The 19,334-nt window shown below is 41.3% G+C and overlaps 1 protein-coding gene across 3 annotated transcripts in view; it reads left to right on the forward strand.

Annotated features, from left to right (window-relative positions):
• The window catches only part of LOC129093079 (synaptopodin-2), a 23,100-nt gene continuing 3,766 nt past the window's right edge, over window positions 1-19,334 (forward strand). For 2 of the 3 annotated variants that reach the window (XM_054600981.1, XM_054600980.1), the window contains exons 1-2: window positions 10,489-13,665; window positions 17,444-17,925. In XM_054600981.1, the coding sequence (XP_054456956.1) occupies window positions 10,558-13,665; window positions 17,444-17,925 (3,590 nt within the window). In that variant the 5' untranslated portion in view covers window positions 10,489-10,557. The other variant, XM_054600982.1, reaches the window with a different exon arrangement.

A 19,334-nucleotide genomic window follows, 5' to 3' on the forward strand; every position in this document is an offset into this window, starting at 1 on the left:
CGATGATCGAGCTGAAAAGTCTTGGCTGAGGAGCTGTTCGCAGCATGGGCACCGGGGATTACATCTGCGTGACGCTGCGTGGTGGTGCACCCTGGGGGTTCTCCCTGAGAGAGGGAGAGGGGGACACCTACAGACCCTTCTTCGTCTCCCAGGTATCTATATAATCTATATTTCTCTTCTTCTCTCTGCCAATCTGTAAGATGTCACATTTATTGTTAACATTGTGTTTTCATTTGATGTAATAGAGGGCTTTGCCATACTTTTGTTATTGCTATCTGATCTGGTCTCTTAGTGCAAATATAATATAAATACATTTCATAGGATAAAGCCCATGCATTCTCCACTTTGGATCACCAGTATAATATCTATGGCATCGGTTTTTATCGAGTTTTTTTTTGAATAATGCAGTTTAACAAACCCAGTTGGGAGTGTTTTTATTCGGAGCAGTGCGTGTCGCTGCATTTTTCAGTGCTTTGGCTGTGTTTTGGTGCTAGATTCCTCGGGACCCTTATATGGTCAAGGCCAAGACAGAGTGTGAAGCTGAGGGCAGTGTGATCTGTTATCACTCACAAAGACTTCAGCAAGAAAGCAAAGCATTATTCGGAAGAGTAACCAACCTGAAGAGGGAAATATGGGCGTTATGCTAGAATATCAATGCAAACAAACAAGAAAAGTCAGCAAAAACTCAGCTGATGCCACTTTAGAATGACATTCAAATAGAGAGGAGGGTAGGCAAATTGTAGGTTATTCTGTAACTGCTTTGTCTACATTATATTTGTTTAGCCTGATAGTATGGTAATAAACCTTATAGGTAAAATAAGTAGACGATGTCATCTGCCCTTCATGTGATCCATTACATATTGACAATGGATGGATAATTGTTCATTGCATTTGGCTATTATTTGCACAGAAAGTGCAACTGTTTATGTCAATAAATATTATAAAATACAATTCAAGTTTGAGTAGTAAGCTGTGATGACAGGATCACACATGTCATATGATTTTGCTAGTGGTCTTTTTGACCAATATTGTTGATTTCTGTCTTGCATTAAAATACAATCGAAATAGATTAGGTTACATTCAGAAGTTTTATTACACGTTGCTCAAATAGAAATGTCCAAATTAATGTAGACATCTGATTCAAGATTACCTCAAGGTATTTTGTGGTGATGTAAATGTGCACTGAGAGAGGTAAAGGTGCCTTTACTTTGAAGAGCTGCTGAGACTCTATATATGGTATAGCAGTGCATGTCCGCAAGTGCTCCAGCTGTACAGATCCCTATCAACTTGTCCTCCATGTGGTGAACATGTAAATGTTTTTCTTAAGCTGCATACCTTCGACAGCAAAGCTCCACCATGAAGAGAGCACTCTGAAATCATCCATAGATCATTCCAATGACGGACACTTGACACATTTCAAAATATCGAGGCCACAGTTCTGACGTTCATTTGGGACTTGTTATTTAGATTTTTTTGTTTGAATGTAGATATTATTCCTTAATTTGTAGGCATGAAATAGTGTCTTTAATTGAGCAAGTGGATACACATCGACCAAAGCTTCAAATCAGCTCATAAACATCGGCTTAGTTGATTTTAAGAGACAAAAAATCACTCTATCATTGTTTCTTGCATTTGTGAGTGTATATCAGCATAAAAGCATTTATAAATGATAATTGTTTTAGACCCTTATTCTGGACTTTAGGTCTCTTCTGAAATAGTTTCCCAATGTTGTATAATAAATAAAGGACATAAAGACAAAATCACAAATGTAGATTGCAGAAAACCTCAACATCCAATCATAATTGTTAAATAAACTAATTTAGGTAAATTCACAGCAGCCTTCCAATGTTTTTCATTTTTATATCTGCACATATGTCACAAAGTCTTGTACACTAAATGAGCAGCAACAGTGAGTTTTAGTGCTCAAAACAGCAGTGAACATCTTTATCCTTTTCCCCGTAATGCCCCCTACTTGTAATGTTTCAGTGTTAATTCTCTCTTGAAACTTTGCAGTCTAATTTGGGACATAAATGAGGTGTTAAGAGTATTCTAGCCTCCAGTCTTGTGAATACAATGCGTTTAAGTGCTGGCCTGTTAAAATGAAGTAGCTATAGGATGCTTATGTCTTGGTGTAGGGATCTGTTTTTTTTAGTCCACCTCATCTGGAAGGCATAACTCTAAACATACCCCCAAACTCTTCTTGAGTGAAGAAGGACAGAGAGCCAAGTCTGCTAGTTAAAATGCAAAAGAGGCAAACATACCAAGAACATGACAAATACTCTTAGGCCAGAGGCTCTCCTGTGTTTATTAAAGCTTCTGTTGAATGTAGTGGATACTGTGTTGTGTTTCCTCAGAGAAAGTGATTGTTCAGTGTACTGACAGGCAGTACAGTGTAAGGGCACGGGGTATCCACTCCGTAAAGGTTCTGTCCATATAAGGGAGGCAGTATTTTTCTTCTCCTTTGGAGTCCTGGCTTGAGTACAAAGTGGATGAGGTCAGTTTATTTTTAAAGCTACAGAAACTCCACAATGCAACATTTTACAAGTTTTGACCCACAAATACATTATCTCACCTGAGAAAAACAGGAATAATTTATGATTGACTGGTAATAGTGTAGTTCTCTTTTTGGATGTATTAGCAAATGTGAAAAGGCTTTTTTGTAATTTGTATTAATACTCATTAGTTGCCTGAATCCAACCAACTTGAACAGTAGACATTTTGATCTCCTAATTACTAAGGTATGCCATCTTGGTATGGGGAATGTCAACATGCATCAGATCAATTTCAGAGCACTGAATGACAAAGCAAATGTTATCTTAATGCAAGTCTGAAACTTATCAGAGACTATACTAATATGAACTAACCAAAATGTTACCCCTGTTGCATTTAATATATTCATACATGTAGCTAGTAATACAATTCCTCTTTCTCTGCCTGGGTTAACTTGACCTTTACAGAGCAAAAAGGGCTCTTGTTGACGATGTGTCCGTCCTAATAGTGCACCATAGGAACGGTATTAAGCTGCCAAGCAATCAGCAAAATGCTTCATTCATCCAGTGCCGTTTTACCAGAGTAAACAAAGTGCTTCACGGCTCCTTCCAATACTGGAATACTGGAGTCTTTGGCATTGTGTTTCTCAGCAAAACATCTACATCCTGGTCCCGGGAGAAAGCATTGACCTCAGATGATGACTGTACAAGTTTTTCCCCCTTCTTTTTCACATCGTCTAAACAAATTAAGACCAGTGTTCCAGCTGCTAGATATCTTGATAATATAGTTGTGAGTTGCAGTGTGTCTGGCTCTGAATGTTCTTTGCCAGTGCCAGCTCAAGTGAGGTCAAGATGGAATTTTATGTGACTCACCAACAGCCTTGTATTTTAGCTTTTTGACAAAGCATTTTGCAGTCAACCCCAACAGGGGTTTTGTGGTTTATTTGTCTTCAGAAGCCTGAAAGGCAGTGGAACCTAATCAATAATTGACACATTTGATACACACACATTTAGTTTGATTCTGTTAAGTTCGGCAACAATTACATTACATTACAGTCATTTAGCAGACGCTTTTCTCCAAAGCGACTTACAATCAGTAGTATATTGCATATCATTCACCCATTCACACACTGATGACAGGCTACCATGCAAGGTGCCACCATCAGACTCTAACTAACATTCATTCACATCCAGTCCACACCGATGGAGCAACTTGGGGTTAAGTGTCTTGCCCAAGGACACATCGACTGCCGAAGCCGGGTATCGAACCACCGACCCTCTGATTGGAGAACTACCTTGCTCTCCACTACGCCACAGCCGCCTCCATGTTTAAATCATGGATCATAATAACTTGTATATAATTGATAATGTATTATCCATGTTGCTTACATTTTATGTATGTAGGCTTCTTTACAAATTAAATGTACTTCCCAAATCCCAAATTAAGAAATGAGTCATTTTAGCTCAAATAAAAGTAAATAATAAATGAAGAGAACTGGAACTCTTGTATAAACACTCTAGAGTTTAATTCAGCATAATGCATTACAATTTGTTTGCAGTAAATTGGACATTGTTGGCAGGGAAAGTGGAAATTAGTACTAACCTCATCTGCCACAATTTATCTGTCCTATAGATCACTTATGAGAATAATGTTTTTGTACATGTTCCTTGACAAATAAATGTAATAAACTAAATCAAATAAACTAAACTCTCTATCCCTCAAAATGTTTCTCCTCCAAAACAAAAGAAGAATACACTAAACAATAAAGACAATAAATGTAACCAGTGCTACCTGTAAGACAGCTGGAAAATACTTTCCTCAAATGTAAAAAAAACCCCATAATTGCTTAAAGCTGTGAAGGGCAGGAACCGCCGGGAGCTATGTGGATTTCCTGTGATTATCTGTTGTGTTGAGGCCTATTTAATAGATCATTTGAAAATGGGCAACCAAGGATTACAAGAGCATATAATGTAGTCTAATTGTTGCCCAACATGATGTCAGTGGTAAATTCTGCTGATCAGGGCAATGTTTTTTTTGGGGAAGTACTTTATTAGAAAAATCTGGCCAACACCATTCATGCTCCTCTTCTGACACATATGGCATTTGTTTTTCTATCCTTTCCTGCACAATGACAATAGACAGTGTTTCTCTTTACAAGCAGAATATGACAAACAAGAATGGGACACTCTGAGGTATTTGCCTACTTTGAACATTGCCTGACTAACCGTGTTTCTTTGTGATGCGAATAGAGACAACGACAAATGTTTCCCCTCCTTTTTTGGAGCACGAGTGGCTGCTGTGCATGGCCTCCCAGACAATCCATCCTCCCTGAAATGAGGTGTTCCGATAGACAGGCACACAGGCTGCCTTATAGGGCCTGCATGTTAACTCTTAGAAACTCAGGCATGGAGTCAGAGGGGTTTTATCTGAAAGTTACCAGCTCATAAAATAATTTGTATGTATAGCAAAGTACCTCAGACTCAGCCTTATTTGTTTAAAGTACTGTAAAAAAAAATAAAGAAAAGAGCAAGAACTGCAGTCTTTCCCCATGCTTATGTTATGTTCACACAGATTCTCTTCCTCCAGCAGTGAAAGAGGTGTGTGCATGCAACGCCATCTAGTGACAAGATTGTTTTACTGCAAGTATATCAAGTTGGACGCATGTCCGTGGAGATTATCTTACTGTTTGCTGTGTTTTTTCTGTTTTCTGTTGCCTAACCTTTATGACTGTAACATATAAAAAAAACAGTAATGCATGAGAAATAAAAAAAAAACATTTATGTTGTTGAGATGGTTACGTTTGGAATTGAGCTTATAGCAGTTCCACAATTTATGTAGATGCTGGTTATTTGTATGGAATTTTGCCTTTTACATTACAGTTGACAGACAAGAAACATGGAGAAGAAAATAGAGGGATTGTATGCAACAAGAATCAAACTGGATATGTCAGTGTGTTAAAACACCCCAAAAAACACTTACTACTATTGCTAAATTTGTACTTGGGAATCTCCAAAATTAGTAAACCAATGACGTTTTAAAGCTTCTTTCTAAAGCGGTTTGTTTGTAGTATTTGCAAAGTATCCTAACATATTTCCTAAGAGCATATTCTCTAATTGCATGGTACTGAACAATTCATTTATCCCCCAAGCTGTATAAGTGGCCTTTTGTGCAACATATACAGGTATTTCTCCTTATTAAATCATCTTATTAATGAACCATTTTATAGGCCTCTGGAACCAATTACAAGAGAATGAAACCATCAGTCATTAGTTTAACTGTATAAAGAGGTGCCCTTTAAATGTGTCTGTGCAGAGCAGGCCTACAGCAATATTATGCAGATGCATGGTTATGGTACAAGGTAGAACTGGCACTTTATTAAAATCATTGTTCACCTTACCTATGTCTTCGAACTTCGAGTGATTGTACATTTTAGTGTCAATTATGCAAATGATTGCTTGGCTCGGTAGTGACTTCTTGATCACATACTTTATTACCAAATATTTTTAATTAATTTGTGGATAAGGCCGTAACATCGCCTTCCATGTTGTTACTTAATATCACTCAAATATTATCATTGATCCAGTTTGAAAACATTTTTTAAGCTGATTCACTTAGGGTGTACTTCACGTAGGACCATTGTGAACTAGTGTTTATTTACTTTAATTTTCTGTTTTGTGTACATTATTACTATTTGCAGGGGGGCTCACTTATACTCCACTTAAAAATACTGCTTAAACACTGTTGTCCTCTCGTTTTCCAGGATAAAAATAGATTTTTGTTCACTGGCCTGGAGAGAAGTTTGTGTATTATGACCTTAGTAGCTACTGACAACATTTGAAAGGTGATTTATTTGGACTTCCTGCAAAAAGCAGCATTGTCATATCCGGGCTGTGTGTAAGTGTGAGAGGGCAATTCTCACACCATGGGCATTTCCACTTTACAGCTGGTCTAGATAATAATCTGAAGGAGTACCTTTGTGTTTTGGGTGTCTCTAGCTCAGCCTATGTCTTCAATATCAGGGCCATTAATTGTACATTGTAGTGTGAATTTGGCAAATTGTTGCTTGACATTAACTTTAATTAGCTGAGATTACTGTTACCTGATGCAGACACTGTTAGTGAAGATGATGTTTACCTATGAAAATGGAAACTGACCAGGTATTTGATAAGTTTGTTTTTCTAGTGTTTTGCCTTCTTACTAAAATTTTGTCTTCCACAGGTAGAAGAAGGGGGTCGTGCCTTCCTTGCTGGAGTGCAAGAAGGTGATGAGGTGGTTTCCCTCAACGGAGAGCCATGTGCTGATCTCACCCTTTTACGAGCCTTTGCACTCATCGACACATCGATAGACTGTCTGCAGCTGCTTGTCAAAAGGTAGGGCCACATGTGACATTAAAGATAGTGAAGTGGTACGCTGTACATCTAGTATCTGTGTATCATACCAACTGAGCCATGCAGAACTGTAGGTTCTTGGCGTTTGCAACAACAATGCAAAATAATTATTGCACCACTGAATTAGCATTTAGATGGTTTGTTGTTTTATGACCTGTGCCCTTTTGCGTTGTTCAGTGAACCGACGACTGTGTGTGTAGTATGTGCATTTGTATCTTTGTGTGAATAAGTGAGTTAATGTGTGTGAGTCATGCTGATCTTCCAACTGGCTCGGCCAAGGTGCTTCAGATTTTAGTGTGCGATTGACATGCAGCTGCTCAGCCATTACTCAGTGGGTATTGCCAGTGTGTTTATCAGGCTAACATGTCCTCAAATATTGCTGCATATGCCTTAATGTGCCCACATTTAAACTGTAAAGGGACATACAGTATATTTTATAGCAGGGCTATTAGCACAGTTCAGGATTTGTATTAGGATTGCTTCTCAGACTACATGACCATATAATCTGAATGACCTCAATTTAAAGCTATCAAAAGGTGTTATGATATGTCACAGAAAATTAGAACTCACTAAGGTCTAATCAAGTTAAATTTAATAATTGCAGTCAGAGGTAATGAGATTCTGTTATGCTATTCCTTGCTGCCCTTGAAAGTCGAAATTAAACCGAGCGATGTTGAAACGTGATTGCTTTCCTCTTCAGTGACCTGACCCTTTTATTTAACTTGCTTCAAGAAGATTAAATCTACTTGATTACTTTGACAACTTCAGCAGTGGAAGACAAGCTTCACTTACTCAACAATCCTAAGTGATGATGTATTTCTTATTCTAATGGTATTGTAAATGTGTGGACATCACACCTTTTTATGGAAGGAAAAATTGAAAAAAGACTTCAGATGGTTTAAAGGCAGCAGAGGGACTTTGTAATAATCTGAATGTCACTTATCTTTAAAACCACTAGTCCAAAAGCCCAATGCCTTGTTTAAATAACATAATACAAGAAGGGACATTTTGATTAACAATTGTTACTGAACTAAGAAAAGTTGCTCCAATCATTTCTGTTCTCCCCTGTCCTCTGAAAGATACTGCACCATCCTCTCAGGAGAATCTGAATCAGAAGAGACATACTGTGGTGGGAGAGATTCCTCTGGTGAGGCTTTAAAGAGCACCACCCTCCACATCTTTACCCCAAAGCACAGGTCCCAAAGCCCAAGGGAACTCTACGTATCTGAGTCACAGGAGGAGGCCTACTATGGGGAGTTGGGCAGCGACACAGAGTTTCACAAGGGACCCCAGCTGCTTTACACCCAGCTACATGTTCCATCGTCTGGTGATGGGAGAGACCGGGAGCATGATTTTCAGGACAATGATGGAGAAGGACGGCAGTGCTTCTCCCCTGGGGACATGGTTGAGCTCCAGGTGTCTCTAGCTGAGCAAACGTTGGATGATATGGGCTGCACCTCTCTTGGGAGTGCCCATGGGATAGACGGAGAACTCTCAAACAAAGAGGCTGTTGGCATGATCCACACCACCGCCGTATCACACTTTGTACCGTGTTCTGTCAGAGAGCCGCTCGGCCAGCATGGAGTGGTGCTCAGCTCTCCTTCAATGCTTGGGCAGGTAGAGGTCATTTTGCGGCAGCCAGCAGCATCAGGAGCAGGGAGGGGCCTCCTGAGTGTGGGTGGCCCCAGGGTCAGTGGAAGTGTTGGATCCCAAAGTGAAGGAGAAGAAGGAGGAGGGCACTGCGAGGGAGTTCCTGGGTCTTTCACTGTCTCATTTGAAATTCCCTCAGAAGAGGCGAGACAAGCTGAAGAGCAGGACTCTGATTCTGAGGGGGATGAAGAGAAACCCAACAAGCACCGGGCAAGACATGCCAGTAAGTACCTATGTACTATTTCTATTTGCACCAGGGAGTATTATCCTGTGTGAGTAATAATGACCTATTCTTTAAGGGGGATCTGCATGCTAATAGGTCAACAGTAAATTGCATTTGTCCACAACATGTGTGCATTCCAAAGCCTGATGTCCAGTGTATGTGCTCCTCAAAATAGTTTCTCTCACTGCAGTTGGAGGAGGGTGCTCATTCCTTCAAATGGAAGCTCATTCTTCTGGCTCTAACCTGAACTACAACAGAATCAAAAGGATAGTACTGAGGCACAGTCAATATAGAATAGCCACAGTTTAGAGCATGGTTTAAAAGCTAGATCAAAGCAGCAAAAGGAAAAAAAGTGATATATAAGAAGCTACTACAATTTATTAAACTTTTGAACTATCCGTTTGAAGAGGCTTGATGATATTAAGGCGCTCCTCTGAGCTGTGTAGAAGACATAAATATAACACCAGCACGCTGATGATGCCTGCAGAAGTGGCCCTTTGACGGACACCAGCATGTGCTCCCCTAGCCCGTTACCTGATCCTTTCAAACTGGGTGCTTTAACTGAGCTAAAAAAGTGAGTCTGTCGCTCACTCCGGCTGGCTCCCTCCACCTTCAGGTTAGTCTTGCAGGAATATGAAAAAGGAAGCCTACGTATTATTTTATTACAGCCTTGCATTGTTGGATGGTTTGATAGTGGCTTTGTCGTGTTATTTCTGTTATCGCATTGGCCTATGTGTCAGCAAATGTGACAGATTTAAGAAGAGCAGAAGGTTTTAGGTGGACAGCTTGTGAACTTACAGATAAGGACTGGTGAAGACGCTCTGGTCATGGTGAATTTATTACAATATAGGGTTTATTTTCATCCTTCTCAGTTCCTATTCCTGGCTACTTTATGAGGAACAACTTATTTAATGTAGTTTATTGTCTGTGGACAAATGAGGATATTAGACATGGATTAGACGATTTCATTATTGCTTTATGGGTTGATGTTTTATATTCAACTGAATGAGCAAATTAGGAAAATACATAGTTATAGGTGGATAAATATCTGTGGACTAAGAATGTTAAAGAAACTGTTAATAGCTCAGCTTACAGCATGTTGTGTGTTCGGATCAGTTCAACCACAATGCATACAGTATTAATTGTTTATAAGTGTATAGTTGTTTCTGCTTTTAATGTGAACATTGGATGTATTTTTAGAACGTATTGCAAATATTTTTTTGATTTACAGAAGGTTGATATCAGTGTAATGTTATATGCTGAAATGAATTCCTGGTGCCTTGCTTCGTCTCGAAAGTTAAGTTTCGAAACTTGTTTCGAAACTTAATTTGTCATCTGTCAACCTGTTATTTGGGCAAGCTCTATTTTTACTCTGCATAGGGGTGTAAAACCATAATAGAGTTTACATGATAAAAAAAACTGACTGACATTCAGGATGGGCTTATGATGAAAAAGTATTTTATAATTTAAAGTAATTTAGTCATCTTCAATTAAATGATCGATTCGTTATCAAAGAGCTTAATAGTACTAAAAAAAAACATTTCTGATGGAGACAGAAAAGCAAGCAGATGAAATGATTTGTGTTGATTAAAACTCCAAAATCACTATATTGTCAGGTGAAGCACTTATTTTGATTCCCTGATGTAGGACCATTTATTCTAAACACTGAACTCTCTTCTCTACACAGGGCTCAGGCGCAGCGAGAGTCTGTCTGAGAAGCAGGTGAAAGAGGTGAAGTCCAAATGTAAACGTATTGCTCTCCTTCTTACGGCTGCTCCGCCCAACCCCAACAACAAGGGGGTGTTGATGTTCAAGAAACATCGGCAGAGGGCCAAGAAATACACACTTGTGAGCTACGGCACAGGAGAGGACGAACCAGAGTACAGCGACGAGGACGACGAGGAAAACGAAGACGAGAAACAAGAAATCCATGCTGTTGAATTTACCCTTGTGGCTCCAAACGGTTCTGAAATAGAAAAGCATTTCCTTACTAATGCCCATAGTAGCAAAAGTGTGCTAACTGTCAATAGGGACAAGGGTCTCCTTGAGATTGAAAGGAACCTAAACAACCAAGCAGAGATGGAATGTTTGCCTGAAACCATGGGCAAGGGTGCCGTAATGTTTGCCCAACGACGTCAAAGGATGGATGAGATTTCAGCTGAACATGAGGACCTTAGGAGTCAGGGGATTCCCGTGGAAGGAGTGTCAATGGTTGAAAAGAAGACAGAAGACCACTCCTACATGCAATCCACAACAGAGGGCCATGCTTACATGGATGTAAATATACACCAACAAAGCCAACACCAACAACAGTTTCAGCAATATCAGGAACAGCAGTACTATGAGCAACAAAAGAACTACCAACAACAACAACTACAACAACAACAACAACAACAACAACAACAATACCAACAACAATATCAGCAGCAACAGTATGAACAACAGCATTATCAACAACAGCAAATATATCAGCAGCAGCAACAATATCATCAAGAGCAACAGCAAATGCAGCAATATTCTACAAACACCAATGGCACTGTCCATCATCAAACCAGTGAAATGCAGAGTTCTTTCAGCAATCGTACTGCAAAGCCATTCTCAGTAGAAACCACGCCGGCTACCCCTTATTCTCCCACAATAAGTGGGACCAATCAAGATTTTGTGGGCCAAGGAGAGCAGATAGCTTCCCGGGATGAGCGCATTTCTACCCCTGCAAGCCGGACTGGTGTTTTGTCGGATGCAAGGAGAAGAAATGCTGGCAAGCCTATGTTCACGTTTAAGGAAGCACCAAAAGTATCGCCTAATCCAGCACTGCTAAACCTGCTCAACAGAAAGGATAAGAAGTTGGGATTTGAGTCAGGACCTGAGGAAGACTACCTTAGCCTTGGGGCTGAGGCTTGTAATTTCTTGCAGTCTCAACAAATAAAACATAAGACTCCTCCACCAGTAGCTCCAAAGCCTGTGATCAACCCCAACTCTCCTCCTTGGTCCCCTGAGATAGAAGTGACCAACCAGGACATGCCTCAACAAGCTGAAAATAGTGTGTCCACACCTGCTGTGGCCCCCACCACAGAGACTACCCCTGCTCCAGAACTAGAGCCAACCCCAGCACCTGCCCATGAGCCCTCACCCCCTCCTGCCCCCCAGGAGACTCTTGACAGCACCACTACAGAGGAACAGCACACATGGACTCCCCCAGAGCCTGAATCTCAACAACAACCTATGCAAGTGACAGCTCAGGAGGAAAATAGTCATATAAATTCTACCCTGCAGCCTGAGCCTTCTCCTGTTTCTAGCTGGACTCCAGCAAAAACCCAAGCACAACTACAGCCATCTACCAATTCTTGGCATCCAGCTCAAGTGCAGCCACAGGAACCAACTCATAGTCACTCTCCACCACAGCCACCGTGGATGACACGACAAACTTCTCAGACGCAAGCACAGCCTCAACCCCCCACAAATATTTGGACCCCTCAAATTCAGCCATCCTGGACTCAGCCTCAAGGGCAAGCACATGCCCAGACCCAAGCTCAGCCACCCTGGACTCAGCCTCAAGGGCAAGCACAGGCCCAGACCCAAGCTCAGCCATGCTGGCCCCAGCCTCAAGAGCAACCACATGCCCAGACCCAAGCTCAGCCACCCTGGACTCAGCCTCAAGGGCAAGCACAGGCCCAGACCCAAGCTCAGCCATGCTGGCCCCAGCCTCAAGAGCAACCACAGTCTCATTCACAGGTTCAGCCACCCTGGGCACACTCACATGAGCAACCAAATCTGCAGCAAGTGCAACCAACTTGGGGTCAACCTCAAGAACCAATGCAGCAGCAGCCCCAGGCCCCATGGGCACAGCCATCTCAAACAGACTCTCAGCATCAACCACCATGGGTGCAACAACCCCAGCAAAAATCACAAACACAACCTCCTTGGGCTCAACAGGTTCAGCCAGAATCCCAGCCACAGCCGCCATGGGTTCAGCAACCACAGCATCAGGCTCCACAACAAGCATGGCCACAGGCCCAAGCGCCAGGTCAGGCCCAAGCGCCAGGTCAGGCCCAAGCGCCAGGTCAGGCCCAAGCGCCAGGTCAGGCCCAAGCGCCAGGTCAGGCCCAAGCGCCAGGTCAGCCCCAACCACCGTGGGTCTCAGCTCAACCTCAACAGCAACAGCAACCTTCAATTAATGAATGGCCTCCATCACAAACTCAAGCCCAAGTTCAGCCACCTTGGATCCAAGCAGCCCAAGCACAACCCCCAGCGCAGCCTCAAGCCATTATGAATCCATGGCCGCCAGTACCTACCCAGGCTCAGTCCCCTCCATCATGGGACCAGCAGCCTGCAGAACATGGTCAGCAACCCATGAATTCTTGGGCCCAAGAGCAAAATCCGGCCCAACATCAACCACCTTGGGCTCAACCAGTTCCACCCCAGCCCAAACCACAGCCAAACTGGCAACAATCCACTTCAAAGACTCCACCACAGGCAACAATGAATACATGGCCTCCACCTCAGACACAACATCAGGCACCTGTAAATGCTTCGGCACCACAGTCACAGCAAACGCCTGTGAATGTTTCCTCGTCGATGGTGAACACTCGTCCGTCTCCAAAACCTTGGCATCCACCACAAGATGCCCCACAAAACCGGACCCCTCCGTCCCCACCACAGCGACTGCACTCTTTAACCATTGGTCAACGAGCTTCATCACCCATCAACCCAATGGCCAGTGTCTTAAACCCATCATCACAAGGTTCAACTTTTGGGATGCCAGCCGTCAGAGGGAAAGGAGCTGATATGTTCGCCAAGAGGCTGTCTCGTATGGAGAAGTTTGTTGTGGACTCTGAGACTGTGCAAGCAAACAAGACTAGCCGGCCCACATCGCCAGTTGCTTCCTTACCGAATGAGTGGAAATATACACCCAACGTACGTGCTCCTCCTTCACGGGCATATAATCCTATTCAGTCTCCTTCTTACCCCCCAGCAGCAACAAAGCAGCTCCCCCCAAGTAGCCCTTCAAACAAAGCCAAGAAAAAAGGCAAAGATAAACAGAAGCCTGCCCCTAAACCCCTCAATGTTATTGATGTTATGAAGCATCAACCCTATCAACTCAATTCCTCACTCTTTACCTATGGCCCAGCAGTAGAGGCTGCCAATCCCCCTGAACCTAAATCAGACTGTTCTCCTCCTAATCCACCTGTTGAAAACCAACCAATTAGATATGAGCAAATGGCCATCACCCAGCCAGCTGGAGCATTTAATGCCCCATACCCCCAGCAAGCTTATGGGATGCCAATGCAGCCCATGATGCATGATGGCCACTACCAGCAAAACCCAGCTAATGTTTATCCTCCCTCCAATCCTTATCAGCACCCCACTCAAGGTCCATACCAGCAACCATATAATCAACAAACGTATCAGCAACCTGCCCCACCTGCTTATTATCCCCATGCTCCTCAGTCTCCAAACCCTACCTACCAACAGGCACCGCAGGCCCTTTACCAACCAGCCACTAGCCCTCCCTACCTGACACCTCCCTCAGTACCTTTCCAGCCACAGCCTCGCAGTAGCTTTGTTGCTCCTAGTTTTCCTGTAGCTGCAAGGCCTGAATCCTCCGCAGGTGGCAACACTGCTGCTGCTCCTAAACCCAAGTTCACAGCTAAAAAGAGTTCAGCTCAGGTGTGGAAGCCTACTGCAGTTGAGAAAGAGTGAATCTGGTAGGATCATGATATGCTAAGCTCAAAGGATAGTGCTCTTGCAGTCCACTGCCAAGTGAACTATTTGAGCATATGAACTCGCTTTTGCACGGACTATATTCACAACCACCTGCTCTTGTTATTGTCCTAGGACAGAGATTGATGGTGTTCACAGTTTTAAGAGCTGATATGAATGGCATTACAAACAAATAAGAACCTAAGAATAAGATATAAGGTATGTAAGCATATCTTACAAACCCACAAAGGAGCCAAAAGGAACTTTACACGTTTTTAAAGTATGTACATTTAAACAAGTTTATACAAAATGATGCATATGGGTTCTTACAAATACAAATGAATGTACTATTACGTAGGGAAAAAAGCTAAAGTTGTGGAAATGTAAGAATGTAGGGGGGCAAGATGCTCAGTAAGAATTGAAAGAAGGGTGTGAGAGAAAAAAGAAATCAGAAGTGAATGGTAGCGGACAGTGACAACAAGAATTAGATTTTTGAAAAGAAGAAAATTCTAACTGTTTCAAATGTTATTTGATAAACAAACCAAATAAACAGACAAAACAACAACAAAAGAATTCATATAAAAATAACAAGTAATGGATAAGGTTGGGATGTAGGGTGTATTGATACCAACATGAAGGCTTCATTTTCAATGTCAGTGATGTCAGAGTAAAGATTGTGTAGCAATTCTGGAGTTTCAATTTAAGGCTGGAGAATACAGCACTCCTTACAAAAAGTGACTAAGTAGCACTCACTTGCTAAAACTTAAACAGACAAATGAGTAAACGATTTATTCTTTAGTGGCTCTCCACAGTGTCTTCTCAATAACACCTACTTAAGTGGGTTTTATTTCAAGCCTTTTACCAGCTGTTGCGTCATGTTAGGTACTATATTTAAACTGCCTCATGAGAGGGGGTGCTCAGGTCCAGGCATAGTAGGCTTATATTTCAACTTAAGACAGTAAAAGCTACTCAGACCCTAATTGTATTTTTCCTGATAACAGAGTAATAAATAGTATTGGAGACTCTCCTTCCTATGGCTTCACTCTTCCATACATCTTCTCCTGCTATTGTATTATATAGATAGATGATAAAGACCATCCAGCCTAGTAATGTTCACAAATATATTGCTGGTACAGGGCTGCTTTTGATCTTTATGTTCTTTTCTTTTTCCTTTTTCTTTGTGTGTTTCTCTTCATAGTGCTTTTTCTGTATGATTTAATGCAGTGCCATTAAAATGTATTTTATCCTTGGTTGACTTTCTGTTGTCCTTTCAGCATGCTCTTTGGGTTAATTTATATTCTCTTTTCTTTTCACCTTGCTGAATTTCACCACTTCGCCATTTTTACCATAAATACACTGTTATTCCATATTTTCTCAGAAAGAAAATTAGCCTTGAATAAGTCAGTTTCTACCCAAGTACCATAATGTTAGACTAAATCTATACTTACATATTAACTCCTATCTTTTTGCAAAGGTAGTGGTTCAAAATCAGTTTTCAACAACTATAAAGAGTTTGTTAACATAAGCCAGAAACACCTCGTTTTCCAAATCACCTACTTTTATAGCAGTTGAGGTGAACGCTTGAAAAGCACATTCCTGTAGAATGACTAACTGATGATGCATTCATAAAGGATATTATTAGAATGGTGACTTCAGTGAATACAGGCCACCTCATTGGACAATTCTGGAGGTCAAGTGAGTGAGCCCCTGCTGAGTTGAGTAATGCATTTTTAGAAAGGGCAGTTATTTGTTAAGTGGAAGTTTCAATATCTAATTGTGTCCTTGGTTGGCAGCTATATCTGGAGGAATTTGATTTCTACTTTACCCCCAACTTTTCTGGTCTTTATCTCAGCTTTTGAGGGCTTAAAAAACATGGAGACAAAAAAACACAATGTACTCCAGGTTCAGAGACCACACAATAATTGATAGTTACATGTTAAATGTATGTTGATAAAACTAAACTTTCTATCTAATGCTTAGAAATGCAGGACATATTTTCTACACACTTTCTACTTTCAAATGTACTGTCTAATAGACTTAGGACCCAAAAGAAAACCTGCCCTTTCTGAGATATGGTAAAATATGCATAGTGGTAGACATAGACAACATTTAAAGCATACTGTATGGTTATTTTGTTAATTTATTTCAGTAGAATAAAAACATCCGTAGATCATCTACTAATCTGCTCGTCCCTTCTCGTGTCAACTCTAATCCAGGACAACACTGCCACAGGTATTGTAGGCCTACCAGATACCTGAGTCAGTAGATCATTTATTCCCCCTTTACTCATTCAGCTACAGTTCTCTTTCTTTATGACAGCACTCTTGTCTGCTCTGTTCTTTCATTTTTTTGCCATCTCTTGCTATCTGCTGATTTTACACATCTTCCGCCAGATGATGGCAGCACTGCCTTTTCTGCATGTCTGCCATATCCAAAAGAATGTATTGTCAGAGACAATGAAAAGTAGAGAGGTGCTTTGTCATTCCACATAATTGGCTGTCTAGGCATCCTAATGGAGATTTTAGTTTTAGTTTATTAGTTTAGTAAGTTGCACCATCTCTAAATCCAAATCCAAACTTTCCAAACGTCATTGTCATGCTTTGAAGTGTTCAAGTGTTGCTGTACAGCAGAGCAGATCCAATGAAAACAAGATGAATGCATCTTATTCTGAAGAGCTCAGGCACCCTCATAATCCAGTTGTTCTAAGCAACAAGAGGGCATTCCACTATGTTAGTACAAATGCTAAAGCACTGGGTTAAGGAGGCTTATTCTGTAATGGACTATTAAATCCACAATAGGTTTAAAATAATACATTTACTGGAGCTTTTATCAGATCTTTATATTGTTTTACAAAATTATACATACGAATAAAACAGAGAATTACATGAAACATGAAATGCAAAATGTAAATATTACAGCACCTAAAAGACAAAAGTGTTTTCCAAACTGCGTGAGTCCTTACTAAAATACACATCTGGATCTTTCTTTACAGTTACTTGGCAGGAGCTACTCCCTTTCCCCACTAGTCAGAGTACCATCCACAGGCCAGAACACAGCTTCGGCTTCTTCTTCTCCCAAGCCTCCGGCTTGGGCCTCCACAACTCCCCCAGCCAGACAGGCATCCTGGCCACAGAGAGTCCGCAAACCCCTAATGCCCTGGGAGGCCGCCTCCCGCCATCCCCTGGGCCTGGTGGATGAAGCCTTTGCTTTCCAGGACCTCCAGCAAAGCCTAGCCACAAATGTTTGCTTGGCAGCCCAGCGCAAAATGTTGCCTGAGCCGCCAGCAGAGTGGAAGGCCAGGGTGTCTTATGAAGCCCAGCAGAAACCAGGCAGCCAGACTTGGAGCCGGAGCCAGAGTGGCAGTGAGCGTCGAGCTCCGCTGCCATCATTTGGGTCCCTAACAAGGAGCGCTGTCTCTGCCCCTGTCGGTCATGCTGGTTACAGGTCTCTGCCCAGACAGTGGCAGCCTCAGAGGTCAGTTACATCGGAGAACATGGGGCCCCCAGTGTCCTCCTCAGAGTGTAAGAGGCCCGTGGGAAAACAAACTTACAAGTCTGTGTACACGAGCAACACTTGGAGTTGGAGGCGATAGAATACAACTCAACCTGTGTGAACTTTGAATAAGAAAACTCCCAAGTTTCAGTGATTCCATAATACATTCAAGTACATTTCCTTTTTTAATTTCATAGATATTATAACAAACAATAATATGGTAAGTTAGGAGTGTGAGTTAGAAAGATTGCTAGACTTATTTTGGTCCTGATTTGATACTATTTTTTCTATTAATTCTTTCTGCTTTTTGCTGTTAAATATCTAGAAAAAAAGATTTTAAATGAAATCTGATGCATGCCATAATCAAATGTGAAAAGGGATGATTACTCTCACAACATATGGAGGCTTACAATTATTTCTATAACATTTACCTGACAACTTTGTAGTTTGGTAAGCAAACTGAAGTGGGCCTGTAAGATACGGCAATGAGTATGTTGTTTAGAATGAGTGTGAATAGACATGACAAGTACAAAAAAATGGAGAGATTTAAGTGATTGTAAAGTAGCAGTATATCTGGAGAAAACTGTAACTGTTGACTGTTCAGTTAAGCTTTCGGAATATAGGACATAGGTTTTTTACAGTGTCTTAAGAAAAGAGATTTGTGAGGATGCTAAAAGGGACAAAGGAACAGTGACCCCCAATTGTTTTGAGCTTGTGGATTTGGTGTTCTTTTGGTTTCATTTTCTGCTGTGGATGTATGTATTTAGCTTGCAGTGATTGTGGATTTTTTTTCTGGTTTTGTTTGATTTTCAATTAGATTTTCAGTCAAACAAATGAGAACATTTGCAGTGTTTCCAGGTCAACGAATAATTTCAGTGTCACAATCCAATTATTGAGGCATTAGACATGAGGCTTAAAACTTGGGGGAAAGGTTAGTGCTATAACTCAGCATGTTGTATAAGCTCTAATACGTGAGATTAATATACTTATTTACCAGGTGCATTTTAATTAGTGCATTAGCATTTCGCCACTAACTATGGAAGATGAGAAGCTGACTTGTTTTTCTTTTGGGCACCTAAAATGAATTGGCACACTCCAGTCATAGCTCGGGGTGAAATTTGAATTGAGGAATGTTGATAAGTACTAATTAATAAAACATTATTCTTGTTAATGGTAGGTTTACTGGGACTGGGAGAATTGCTTATGGTATATAATGGCTTTGCGACTTGCGTTTGGTTTGGGCTTTTGCTATAGACTCCAAAGATTAAAGCTAGGTCAGTGTTTGCACAGAGAGTACATAATGTCCTAATGTCATTCTCACCAAGCAATCTCATAAACATGAATAAGATTTATCACACAGAATGTTGTGTCTCAACTGACTCACTGAGCAT

This window comes from Anoplopoma fimbria, chromosome 7, assembly GCF_027596085.1.
Source record: "Anoplopoma fimbria isolate UVic2021 breed Golden Eagle Sablefish chromosome 7, Afim_UVic_2022, whole genome shotgun sequence".
NCBI lineage: Eukaryota > Metazoa > Chordata > Actinopteri > Perciformes > Anoplopomatidae > Anoplopoma > Anoplopoma fimbria.